The following is a 12,050-nucleotide window of genomic DNA, read 5'->3' on the forward strand; positions in this document are numbered from 1 at the left end:
TTAACACCTGTCCACAGGAGGCTTTTCCAAGTAGAATAACTGCTAAGCTAAAACCCAACCATAATAGTAATAATTAATCAGACCCAATACATTAACCTGTGAAACAAAAGTAGATATAATCATCCAATAACCAGTCAAACTATTCATGTGAGCAGTTTGATTTCAACCATAATTTGAGCCTTTTTAAAACGCATTACCATCTCTCTAGTTTTAGATTCAAAGTGAAAAGTAGGGTTCCTAGGCGGACCAAGAGAACTATGTCAATAAAGGCCCTTGCACTTTGAGTTATTCAGCTCTCAGGCCAGGTATAGCCCTTCAGCATGGATTAGCCGACAAGAGTCTATTTTCCCAGAGTGAGAATGGGAAACATTCCATTGAAACATGCCCTGGAGTCTGTATTCAAGGGCATCGTGGTTGGGCAGTGATGTGTCCTGGTTCTCCGAATTGATAGAAGACATACCGACTCCTCTGCCTCATTGGCTTCTCTAGGGACTGGTGGGGGAAGACTGGAGACATCTCCTCACATATCTTTTCATCTTAAACCCAGTCTGCTTGTCTTACTCCAATGTGGGCACTCAGGGCCGGTTGACAGTCACATTCACACAGTATGGGCTCGACCAGTTCTGCTTCTAGCAGGGCATCTGTAGACCGGACAGACAAACATGTTCTTGGCCATATATTGACACCTCATTCACTCTTACTTACTCTTATTTCACAGTGCATTCAATTATTCCACGTCAGAGAAATAAATGTGCTCATGGCTTTTTATTAACAACCACTTTATAATAACAGTAATAGCAATCCTAATAACAGTAGTAGAAGTAATCAAAATAAAAAAATAAAATACCATCACATGACAATCTGGGGTGCAGTTTCTTTCCTGGTAACAGCAGCACTTCTGTCTACTGGCTTGATTCAAACAACAATAAAAGGCCGTCTTCTGCGTGCAGTAACACTAGAAGTATAACATGAAACAGTAACAGTCAAGACATTTGAAGTATCGTTTGGCTTTGAGCGGTTTGAAACCAGAAATGCTGTTTTGTAGAACTAGTGCGTTTCCTAAAAGGACCATACCGGCATCAATAAATGTAATTGTCTATTCACAGCTTCGGCCAGAACATAGACCATAAAAAGTTATTAAAACGTTGCTGAATAAATGGTGTTGATGTTGGCCAAACATAATTAATACATGTAGCCTACAACAAAAAGTATCCAAGCAATGATATTTAACGTGTGAGATTTCAAGTCTCTCTAAGTTGATTTAGAAATGAACAGAAACCAATGGCTTCCCCGAAAATCAAACGCACCACAGTACAGTATGCGTTGGAAACGCATACAGGGTACAGCATGACTCTTGGTAAATGTGCTAAACATGCCAGACCACCAGTATGGTCCTTTAAAGGGGTTGTTAACCCAAAATACTGCATTTATTTTTGTATTTTGGGTAAACTTCCCCCTTCAGCCTGTGTTGTAACCTATGGAAGTAGTGTAAGCACATATAAACACAATGAGTTGGTGCACAATGAAAATGTACCTAAACATACAGTAGGCTCATGTAGTTACATAAGTGTTTCACCGCAATGGATGTACAAAGTGTACAATATAACCGTTTAAACATACCGTGTTGCATCACTTTACGTGCATTAAGGATTTAGGAGATTCATTATATACTAACACTTTCCCCACATGTTAATATACAGTTTACCACATTGCCGTTATTATATAAAGTTTTACCTGCCAAAAGAGGCTTGGTCGTATGTTGTCGTAAAATGATCCAGCTTGAAAACATTGATAAACCGGAAACTTAAATAAAAATATGTGCTTTCTCAAGGGAAAACATATCAATGACTTTACAGAGGTGACAGCATCATAACCACCAAAAGAACAAGTGAGGTATAGGAACATTTCATAGTAAGATCCAGCACTGAAGGCAGGTATGACAACACTAAGCTGTTGAAAGAAAGGTGAAATCCCCTCAAAAAATGAATGATTGCGACACCCATCTGTAAGTACACTTTGGACAGAGAGCTTAAGGCAGTAGAGACAAAACCATTAACTATTCACAATAATATTAAATTAAAGGTACTTGTATAACGTCGGTCTTCGCTTGCATACCAAACCACATTCAGATTTAAAAAGGATAAAGTGATACCTTGATGTTGCACATTTTAGCCTGTTTATCCAACTCTTGGGACACTTTGTGTAATAGTAACAACAAAACACAAATTATTTCACATTCGTTAAGCAAACCAAAGGTTTGGTTAACTTCCATTAGCAGTGGCTGAATGGAAAAGCCCAGAAATATTTAAAACATTTCACCCCAAAATGCTGAATTCTATTCTCAATAGGATTTTTGCTCCTACCATTAAGATTATCTAAATTCTGTTAAGCAAAGGTGTGAAACAGACTGATAACTTTTTCAGTTATAACTGATAAAAACAAACAGGATATTATGCTTCACTCTCATGCCAGCAATTAAGCAGTATGTATGTCATGTTTCAAAGTGATCAATTTACCTCGTCTCATTTTCTCCCTGCTGTTACAAGTGCTTAGAGAACAATAGGCTAAAACCCCATATATCAAAGTATCCCTTTAAACGTAGACTCAGTTCCATCCAACCCATTAGTTCCTTTTACTGTCGGAACTATGTACGTAACCCCTGTCAACCTATGGTACCAAGACTACAAATAAGGCTTTTCATTTAAAAATCCTGAGTTTAACAACATTGTTATGTCACACAACATCATATTGCATGACACCAAACCCCAGTGATGGCGGTTTTGTCTTCGGTGAGCTTTGTTTCGCATTTTAAAAGAGTCTGTGCATAGAGAAAATGGTGCCGTCTGCAGAGTCTATGAGGCCACAAGACCAGAGCAGAACCACCAGTTCAACCTACTTAAGGAGGACTTGAATTAAACGCAAAAAAGAAAAAAAAAGTATTGAACATCTGTGGATTTGCACCTGTGGAGTCGCCTTCCAGTGCACCCTGTGTAATAGACAAATTACTGTCTACTGACTATATTTACAAGGGTTGAAAATCAGAGAAATCACTGGCAAATGAGAACCAACTCAAATCCTCATGTTTCTCCCATCCCCTAGCACCCTTGAGGTCAATGATCCACCCAACTCACACACAAACCAAAAGCTAAAACGCAAGCGCTCCAATGCATAGTTCCACCTCCCGTATATTTACAACATGATTGCTATGAACCTCCTTAAGTAGCTTTGACCAGTCGTTCAGAAATGATCCAGTGACAGTTTTTGCTCCGTTCCTCAGACCTAGCCTGGTAAACCCTCCCTCCGGAAATCTCAATTCCATTTCATTTCAGATGAAATGGAATTGAGATTTCCGGAGGGAGGGGTTTACCAGGCTACCTCAGACCTGCAGCCCCACAACAACCCCTGGTCAGATGTTCTCTGCCTCTCTATGGGGAGTCTCTGAGATGTTGTCCTGAGGTGGCTCGCCCCGCGCCGCCGGCCGCCGACGGATGCTCCGCCCGGACGCGATGAGGTCGGCGTAGCCCCGGGAGTGGGAGAAGGCGTAGGCGGAGCGCCGGGAACGTCTGCCTCGCTGGAACGCAGGCAGAGCCGCAGGCTTTTTCTTCTCCTCTTCCATCTCGTACTTCTTCCTGTTCCGCTGGACCTGGGTGTGCGTGAGAGGTAATGATAATGATTCAATGTTAGACATCGTCACTTGAGGATTTTACAGTGTAGTTTGGGGTCTCAGGGATAGAAATCGTATTATCAAACAGGGGGTCCTTGACATTAAAAGGGTTGAGAATCACTGCTATAAAATACAGTTGAAACAAGGTCATACCTTGTCTCCTACAGAAGGCCAGATGGCTTTATGTAAGAACTGGATACAGATGACAGGCAGCAGGCTGATCCCTACAGTCAGTATGATGGTCAGCCACAGGTAGGGCTGTCGGAGGGCGTTGGACGCTGCCCCTGTAAAACACATCAAAAGTATTTATATGAGCGTCACTGATGCATGTCACGAGACTGACACAAGTCCGCCTGTTCACATCGTCTGCTTCATTTAAAACAGACTTGTGTTTCTAGAACGGTCAAACAAGTGGAAACAAACATACATACTTCGCAATACAAGTTTGGAATAAAAAGAGGTTGCCTTTCTGCATCGCTCCAACTCGTTTTGGATGGTCTGTGCTATGCATGGATGCCCCAAAATAGAACCGAGCTCTGAAAGACGCGTCAACAGGTTTTGACGCGCTCACTTGGTGCCTCCAGTGTGGGCTAAGGCAGTTATAAACAATGGGTGAGTTTGATGACGCGGGCGTCTGGCGCTTTCAGTGTGTCAGGGGCTTTAGTTCTTTTAAATAAGTAATTAAGTGAGTGGCTTCCTGTCGGAGTGGCTTCCGGTCGGTATCAGCTGAGCAACGGGGGTGTCTATACCGTTTTACGAGGCACTAGACCACTACTTACACTCAGTTGGCGGTTCCCGGGATCAAAACCAGGACCGTGAGATTCAAAGGCAAGGGCACGCTCCCTCGACTGAGCTACCCGGACCACAACGTTCTAGTTCTTTTAACTAACCTGTGAAGGTGAAGGCGGTGGGGAAAATGACATGGATCCCTGCGCTGTGGATGTCAAACATGATGCCGAAGTAGATGGCTATACTGCCCAGCACTGCAAAACAGTTCACGAATGTCCAGTAGGAGGTGTCAAGAGAGATCTGAGGAGAGAAAGTTATTATCTTTAGTAGTGATAGTAATAACAGTAGTGGCAGAAGCACTTGTAGTGGTGGTAGTAATGTTGTAGTAGCCGAGGTAGTAGTGGTACTTTAGTAGTATCAGCAATAACAGCAGTAGTAGTAGTAGTCAAGTAGTACCATCGGGTATAGTAGTAGTAGTAGTAGCAGCAGCAGCAGCTGTAGTAATCACTGCAGTGATGCCATGTGTGTTGCCATGAGTGTTTTAAACTTCTTCTTAACTGTGTTTAGCTGACCTTTGATCTGAATTGTATTCATTTCACGGTTTTATTATTATTGTTTCTTTTGTTTTTGTTTTTTAACATGTAGCACTTTGAGATTTGGTTCAAATATAAAGTGTGTTACAAATACAATTGATGAAATGTATTAGTAGTACCAGCATTAGTAGTAGTATTACTAAAAGTAGCAGTGTCTGGTCCGTCTATTACAGCAGTAGTAGTATTAGTCGTAATAGTAGCTCTATTAACCGGTTCTAGAGTATTAAGTATAGTAGTAAGTAAGCAGTTGAGTATCATCACCTGCAGGTTGACGGTGATGATGAGCGAGGACGCGGTAACCACAGCCAAGGACTGGTAGTCTGACGGAGCCTCTCCGTCCTGTCCCATGGTCTGGAGGAACGCTCCGTATGGGATGAAGAAGATGATGAGAGAGGTGTAGATGCCATGGAACAGGCTGATGAAGAAGTTCTTGTAGTTGAACAGCGACCCCTGCTGGCCCGGCAGATATAGCTTCGGGAACTTCAGACTCAGTTTGTCGTTCACATCCTGTTGTTTGTTGAGAGAGGGGAGAGGAGGATTTACATGAATATTAAAGGGGGTGTAAGTCATTATATGTTTGCCAGACCCAGGGGGTCAGGCCTACATGAGGCTTTGTCGGTCCCTCTTTTCCTCCCGGTCAATGTTTTTCCTCCCGGTTCAACGTTTTTGTCCATATATGGTGCTGTCCCTCTTTTTGATTGGCCAAGCTTAGCGTGACGTAGTGCTCTGTCGGCCATTCAGATTTCCGGCCATTCAGATTTCAACCACTAGGGGTCTGGCAGTACCAGGTCCCCTGGTTCCCTTGTTTTGTTAAGATAAGTGTTAAATAGTTCTGTGTTCTCATAGTAATCATTGCTGTAGAGTGTCTGCTCAGTAACAGGGGTCTCCCTATCTCTCCAACATTCATTATCAGGTCAGGATACCAATTTCATCCAATCAGGAGAGATTGGAGACAGGATACATAATACCCAGGGGAAATTGGAAGTGATGAAAAAGAAAATGTGCATACAAGAATTGAATGGGAACACTATAAAATTGAAGCTGATCAACAGGGTCTGTCTATTGATTGGATTTGTATATATTTTTTTATTTTTCATGCTTTTTTTTTGTACATAGTATTTTTCTCTGTATTTTTATGTTGATTTGAACTGTTTGGTTGCTACTATATATGTCTATGAAATTAATTCAAGGACCCCAACGGAAACAAGTCCGCAAGGACTTTTTTGGTCGGACCTTTTAGATGTTTTACATTCTTTTGCCTAATAAATTTTTCAATCAATCAATTGGATGACATTTTCTGTTTACTAAAGAGCTGGAGAGACAGGGGAATCTCTGTTACTGAACAAACCCACTATAGCAGGGTTCTTCAACGTTTTCCAGGCCAAGGACCCCTTAGCTTAAAGACAGATGAAGCAGGGACCCCCACTATTGTAAATATTGTGTTGGAGATTAAACTTTTTCTTCCTAACTTTCATAGATAGCTTCATAGACTTGTTTGACAGCACTTTGTGTTGGAGATTAAACTTTTTCTTCCTAACTTTCATAGATAGCTTCATAGACTTGTTTGACAGCACTTTGTTTCTTTGTTTACACATTATCTTTTATATTAATTGGTTGGAATCATGTTAAAAGTGTATTTTCAGACATCTAACCACTTAAAAGCCTCTGTACTTTGAAAACTTGACCTTTATCAAGGTCATGTATGTGGTCTGCTCTTTTTTTCACCCCTCACCCAACATCTTTGCCGAAAATAGCCAATCTACAAGCTTGTAGATCTGCTATTTTTGGCGAATGTTCCCCCCAGAATAAGGAAGCTAGGGTTCAAGTGGTTCATGTAAAAAAGAAACAGACCCCCTGTTGAAGACCCCTGCTCTCTATAGCAATGATTGCTATGGGAATACAGAGCAATTTAACAAAACAATAATCACTTACACCCTTTAAGTATAACTTTGTGAATTACAGAACTGAAACTTATTGTATAGTTTACACATCAGCTAAATTATTAAAATGTAAATGGCATATAGCTAAAGATGAATGAGTTATTCTGACCTGATCCAGCAGTCCAACCAGTAGAACAGGTAAGCTGCTGTAACACACGTTGTACAGCGTAATGAACCAGTCTTCATATGCCACCTAGGTGGAGGAAAAACACAGGAGTTTAATTATGCCAAAATTGGTGTCGAGGTGATTTTTGGGATATTCTTTTACAATTCTACAATTATCAAGAGCAAACGGAGAGCTAGTCACACCAGATCATCATGGATTATGTACCGTCACTGCACAAGATGTATGTCAACTACTTTCAAAGAATGAGTGTTGCTAATAATTGCACACCCTCTAATAGACAGCTCAAAGTATTTATACAATACTGAGGACAATACAGACAATAAAGTGTATACAAAAAAACTATCAATGCATGTTTTTTGTTTAGTTTAGTTTTCATAATGCAAGACAATATAAGGGGCAATGTTGTCTACTAATCCATTTTCTTCCGAGCTGACCAGTGGTAATGAGGGGAGCAAACAAAGTAAAATAAATTATGTATATTTAACTTTTTCAGACAAAATACATTTATTTGTAAAGCGTATAATAGAGGTGTCCACTAGGAAAAAAAGGGGGGGGGGGAAAAGCGGGTGCAGGACAAACTGGTCAAATAACAGGTAAAAAGAATGGAAAGTGACTTGTTCCCAGTCAGTTTTGACTGGGAGTGACTCAATTATTTTCACATGAAGTATAAAATAGCCTTAAGCATTATGTATACAGAATATAAACAGCATGACGTGCAACACGTCAGCGCGTGACCGCTCACCTGGGCGGAGAATCCGCTGAAGAAAGAGTACCAGAAGTGGACCAAGGTGAAGGCAAAGTTCTTGAAGAAGAAGAAGCGCAGGAACTTGCACATCCTGATGTAAGACCAGCGGCCGTGCACCAGCAGGAGGCGCTCCAGGAAGCGGAACTGGGCGAAGGCGTAGTCACTGCTCATCACAGCCTGCATCCCCTCCTGACCGCTGATACCTACTCCGATGTCTGCAGCTGTAGGGGGGGGGGTAGAGAAGCAGCAGTTGGAAATGGAATTGGAATCAATTTACGTGATTATTTGAAAAATGATCTTATAAAAAATATATAATTGAATATAAGAATCGATTAATAATCATTCCCAATTTTGTGGAAAAACTAATTATGAAATGAAAATGGCTGACAACACGTCACGATACGAGGCGTTGTGAGCTTGTAGATCAACTATTTTCACAATGCTTGCACCACACCGTTGTGTAACAAAGTATAAAATAACACTGGTTAATCGATTTGTTCATATACAATATATATATATTTGTTAAAGTGCTTCTCAATTGATCTAATTAATGAATAGAATAATTGCTAAGATTAATTTAAAGTAGTATACACAATAATCATTATCACTGTTATTATTATCATCATTATGATTATTGTTATGATTATTATGAATTACTCTTGATCATGTTGACATCATTTGCTCCGTCTCCAATGGAAAGCGTGATGGCCTTCTTGTACTTCTTCACCAGGCTGACAACGTTGGCTTTCTGTTTGGGCGTCACACGGCAGCAGATCACCGCCTCACACTCACACGCCATGTCCACAAAATCCACCTGGCCAAGAGTAAAAAAAGAACATTACAGGATGTTCCACAACCAATACTTACAGCCATGTTATGCAGTGCACATACTATGTTTATATATTTATTTTCCGCTAAAATTTAAAGTAGCCAATTATTTTTGACCCCCCTTTTCTCCCCAATTTAGTCGTTATTCCAAAAAATTCCTCCCCACACACATTTCAATGTTGCCACTGCTGTTGTATCCTACTGACTCACCTGCCAGTGAGGAGCCCCCACCGGGAGGACGTAGGGCCTTCGTCCTACTCCTCCCGCCCAACACTCCCTGCTGACAGGTGCCGCCCCAGCCCGTAGGAGTACGTGCAACGACCAATATCACCCTCCCCGCTTGGCTTCCCTCCCCCCAAAACACGAGCCAATTGTGTTCGCATAGACGCCCGACAAAGCCGCATGCACCACGGTGGAACTATGTTTATACTAAGTGTACAGTATATATGTGAACTTGATGTTGATATACACTATATTTCTCTTCCTGTTAGTTTAAAGCTGCATTGAGCAATGTGAACACTGTTTTGTTTTTGTTCCATCCTTTCTAAAGCATGTTGTCAAACGCCGCACTGATTGTACGCTATTCTTAAGGTGCATTCACATCGGATGCGATAAAAATAAATCATTAAAACTCAATGAAATCATTAATCACAATTATTTGCATGACAATTAATCGTCAACAAAAATGTCATGATGTCATGATGACGGCCCTATGTGTGATGTTAATGTTCAACACACCTGTCTCATCTCCTTCTCCCATTCGTCTATGGGCTGTCCGTCTGGCGGGCCGCCGGGCTGCCTCTTCCCCAAGCGACGCAGGCGCAGGCGCCGTCGTTTCTTCTTCTTCTCGTACAGGATCTCGTTCTGACGAAAAGAGAAAACGATCAGAGCTGATTGGTTGTATTCATTTCCCAGCCAAGAATGGAGAAAGTGAGGACAATGCACACCACTTAGAATGTTGTCTTTATTGAGACAGTAGCAAAGCAGAGAGAGAGAGACGAAGACAGGGAGGGAGACGGAGAGGGAGACAGTATGGGAGAGACAGACAGTAGCAAAGCTGAGAGGGAGATAGTATAAGAGAGACAGACAGTAGGAAAGCTGAAGTTGCAGTTCTTTATGTAGGACTCCATGAATACAACATGCATTTACATAATCTAACTGTATACCTCACTGTCTTTTAGAAATGGTGTTTTTCATTATGCATAATATGTCATATGATTATAATAATTTTCGGAATAAATCAAACATTACTGTCACAGGACAATATGGTTCCATTCTATTACCAAATCTGAGCAAATCTGAGAAATATCTGGGTAAAATACTAATCCAGATTGACTGGGAATTTCATAATGTCAGCCACTAGAGGGAGCTAGAGTAGCAGAAGTCTGCTTAAAACTGTTCAACCTAAATACTAAAGTCTTTAGTACCAGCCATTCTTAAGTAATGACCAGTAACTGTAAATAATATAATTAACTTTAACAAACATTCAAACTAACGCTAATTAACAAATATGTAATATAAGTGACCTGCCTGTGTCCAAGGACAATGAAAGAACTAGAATTACTCCATTGAATTTAGTATGGAATCATAACATTTTCATTCAACATAATACTGGCCACATGATGATTAAAGGGGGCATATTATACTTATTTCCAGCTACACCAGCTATTCTGGGACTCCACTAGAGTAATTCTGCATGATTCACAGATCAAAAACCTACTTATTTATCTTATGCTGGCTCTTTATGCAGCCCTTTATTTCAGCCTCTGTCTGAAACAAACCATATTAGCTCCCATGTCTTTGAGGCTCACATGAATTACTTTACCTTATTATTTGAAACTTAAGCCATGTTTAAAATGAACATCCGACATTGTAACATTATATATATATATATATATATATATATATATATATATATATATATATATATATATATATATATATATATATATATATATATATATATATATATATATATATATATATATATATATATATATATATATATATATATATATATAAAAAAAAAAAAAACTTTACAAATCATATTAAAAACTATTCTAATAAACACCTTTAAAGTAACTTTCACTTTTTAATTCAATGTAACTCACCAGCCATCCTCCAGTGATGATGAGGGCGTTCTTTCCTGGCTGTGTGAAGAATGGTTGCGGAGGTTCCTTCTTCCTGGTTGCAAAGGCAGGCGGTGCATTTCTCCTGTTGGCCTGTCGGAGCGTCAACTTCTCACTGGAGACACACAGAAGAGCATTCACTGAAGAGTACACACCATTCACTCAAGTACATTCACTCAAACATTATGAAGAATTGACTCAGTGGTGGAAAGTAGCTAAGTACATGTACTCAAGTACTGTACTTAAGTAAAATTTTGCTTTTAAAACTTTACTGGAGCATTTCCAACTATCAATACTTTTACTTCTACTCCACTACATCTCAGAGACAAATATTGTACTTTTACTCCACTACAATTATTGTAATTGTAACATTTAGTTACTATACTAGTTACTTTGTAGATTTTGATTGTTATTACAAAACATATATTGCCCACTTCAGCCCTATTTAAACTTTAGCTATTTGAAAATAGCCAATCTACAATCTCACCACGCCACATTGTTGTGAGCTTGTAGATCTGCTCTTTTCAAAGAGTACATGTATGTCTACATTGCAGTATTGATACTTTTACCTAAGTAAAACATTTTAGTACTTTTTCCACCACTGAGAATTGTGCAAAATTGTATAAGAATCAGGCGGGGTAGAAAGAGTCGTGGGTTATTGTCTTTCTACTCTGCCCCTACAACATTAATACTAATAAAATACTGCTTGGTGAAATCAAATGGTTTTCAAGAAAACCCATGAGCTTTTACATTCACCAAGATGACGCTATCTCTTGTGTTATGATGAGCACCTACGTATGTGAAAACCTAGTTTAAGGAGATATACTGGGTATATTGTTTAATACTGCAGTAGACAGTAAACTCAATTCAATTCAATTCACAAGACACTTATAGACCTACATATAGAGCAGTGACCCAACACCCCCGGAACATCTGGAGGTGCACAGATTCCTAAGAAAAGTTCTGAGACTGCAATTCCGAAGCTCGGAATGACGTCAATTAGTTGTAATATATCACCTCCTTTTCCAAAGAAAAGTTCGGACATCGGAAGGAGTATACTGCGCTTAAACTTACTTAACGTCCTCTCCGTAGTGGATCTGCATGTTATCCGTCAGTAGTTCACAGGAGTAGCCTATGTTCTCGGCCGTTTCTGAAACAATATACACAATGTATCAGATTCTGTGTGTGCGCACACACATACAGTAGACACATACACAGTAAGATCCTGTAAATACCTAGTTAAAAAACACTTGAGCCTGATCTATTCTACTATAAATAGGCAATCTACAAGCTCA

General features: G+C 39.9%; 1 protein-coding gene across 1 annotated transcript in view; it reads right to left on the reverse strand.

Moving 5' to 3' along the window:
• Positions 1 to 750: 750 nt before the first annotated feature.
• The window catches only part of atp8b1 (ATPase phospholipid transporting 8B1), a 41,154-nt gene continuing 29,854 nt past the window's right edge, over positions 751 to 12,050 (reverse strand). Inside the window, exons 21-31 of the mRNA XM_080419778.1 lie at positions 11,830 to 11,905; positions 10,738 to 10,870; positions 9,365 to 9,490; positions 8,456 to 8,612; positions 7,796 to 8,019; positions 7,036 to 7,119; positions 5,248 to 5,493; positions 4,555 to 4,693; positions 3,818 to 3,948; positions 3,376 to 3,643; positions 751 to 3,272 (exon numbers count right to left, since the gene is read on the reverse strand). Coding sequence (XP_080275904.1) covers positions 3,407 to 3,643; positions 3,818 to 3,948; positions 4,555 to 4,693; positions 5,248 to 5,493; positions 7,036 to 7,119; positions 7,796 to 8,019; positions 8,456 to 8,612; positions 9,365 to 9,490; positions 10,738 to 10,870; positions 11,830 to 11,905 — 1,553 coding nt within the window. The 3' untranslated portion in view covers positions 751 to 3,272; positions 3,376 to 3,406. The remainder of the gene's footprint in view (positions 3,273 to 3,375; positions 3,644 to 3,817; positions 3,949 to 4,554; positions 4,694 to 5,247; positions 5,494 to 7,035; positions 7,120 to 7,795; positions 8,020 to 8,455; positions 8,613 to 9,364; positions 9,491 to 10,737; positions 10,871 to 11,829; positions 11,906 to 12,050) is intronic.

Source organism: Gymnoscopelus braueri, assembly GCF_963280865.1.
Source record: "Gymnoscopelus braueri genome assembly, chromosome: 22".
NCBI lineage: Eukaryota > Metazoa > Chordata > Actinopteri > Myctophiformes > Myctophidae > Gymnoscopelus > Gymnoscopelus braueri.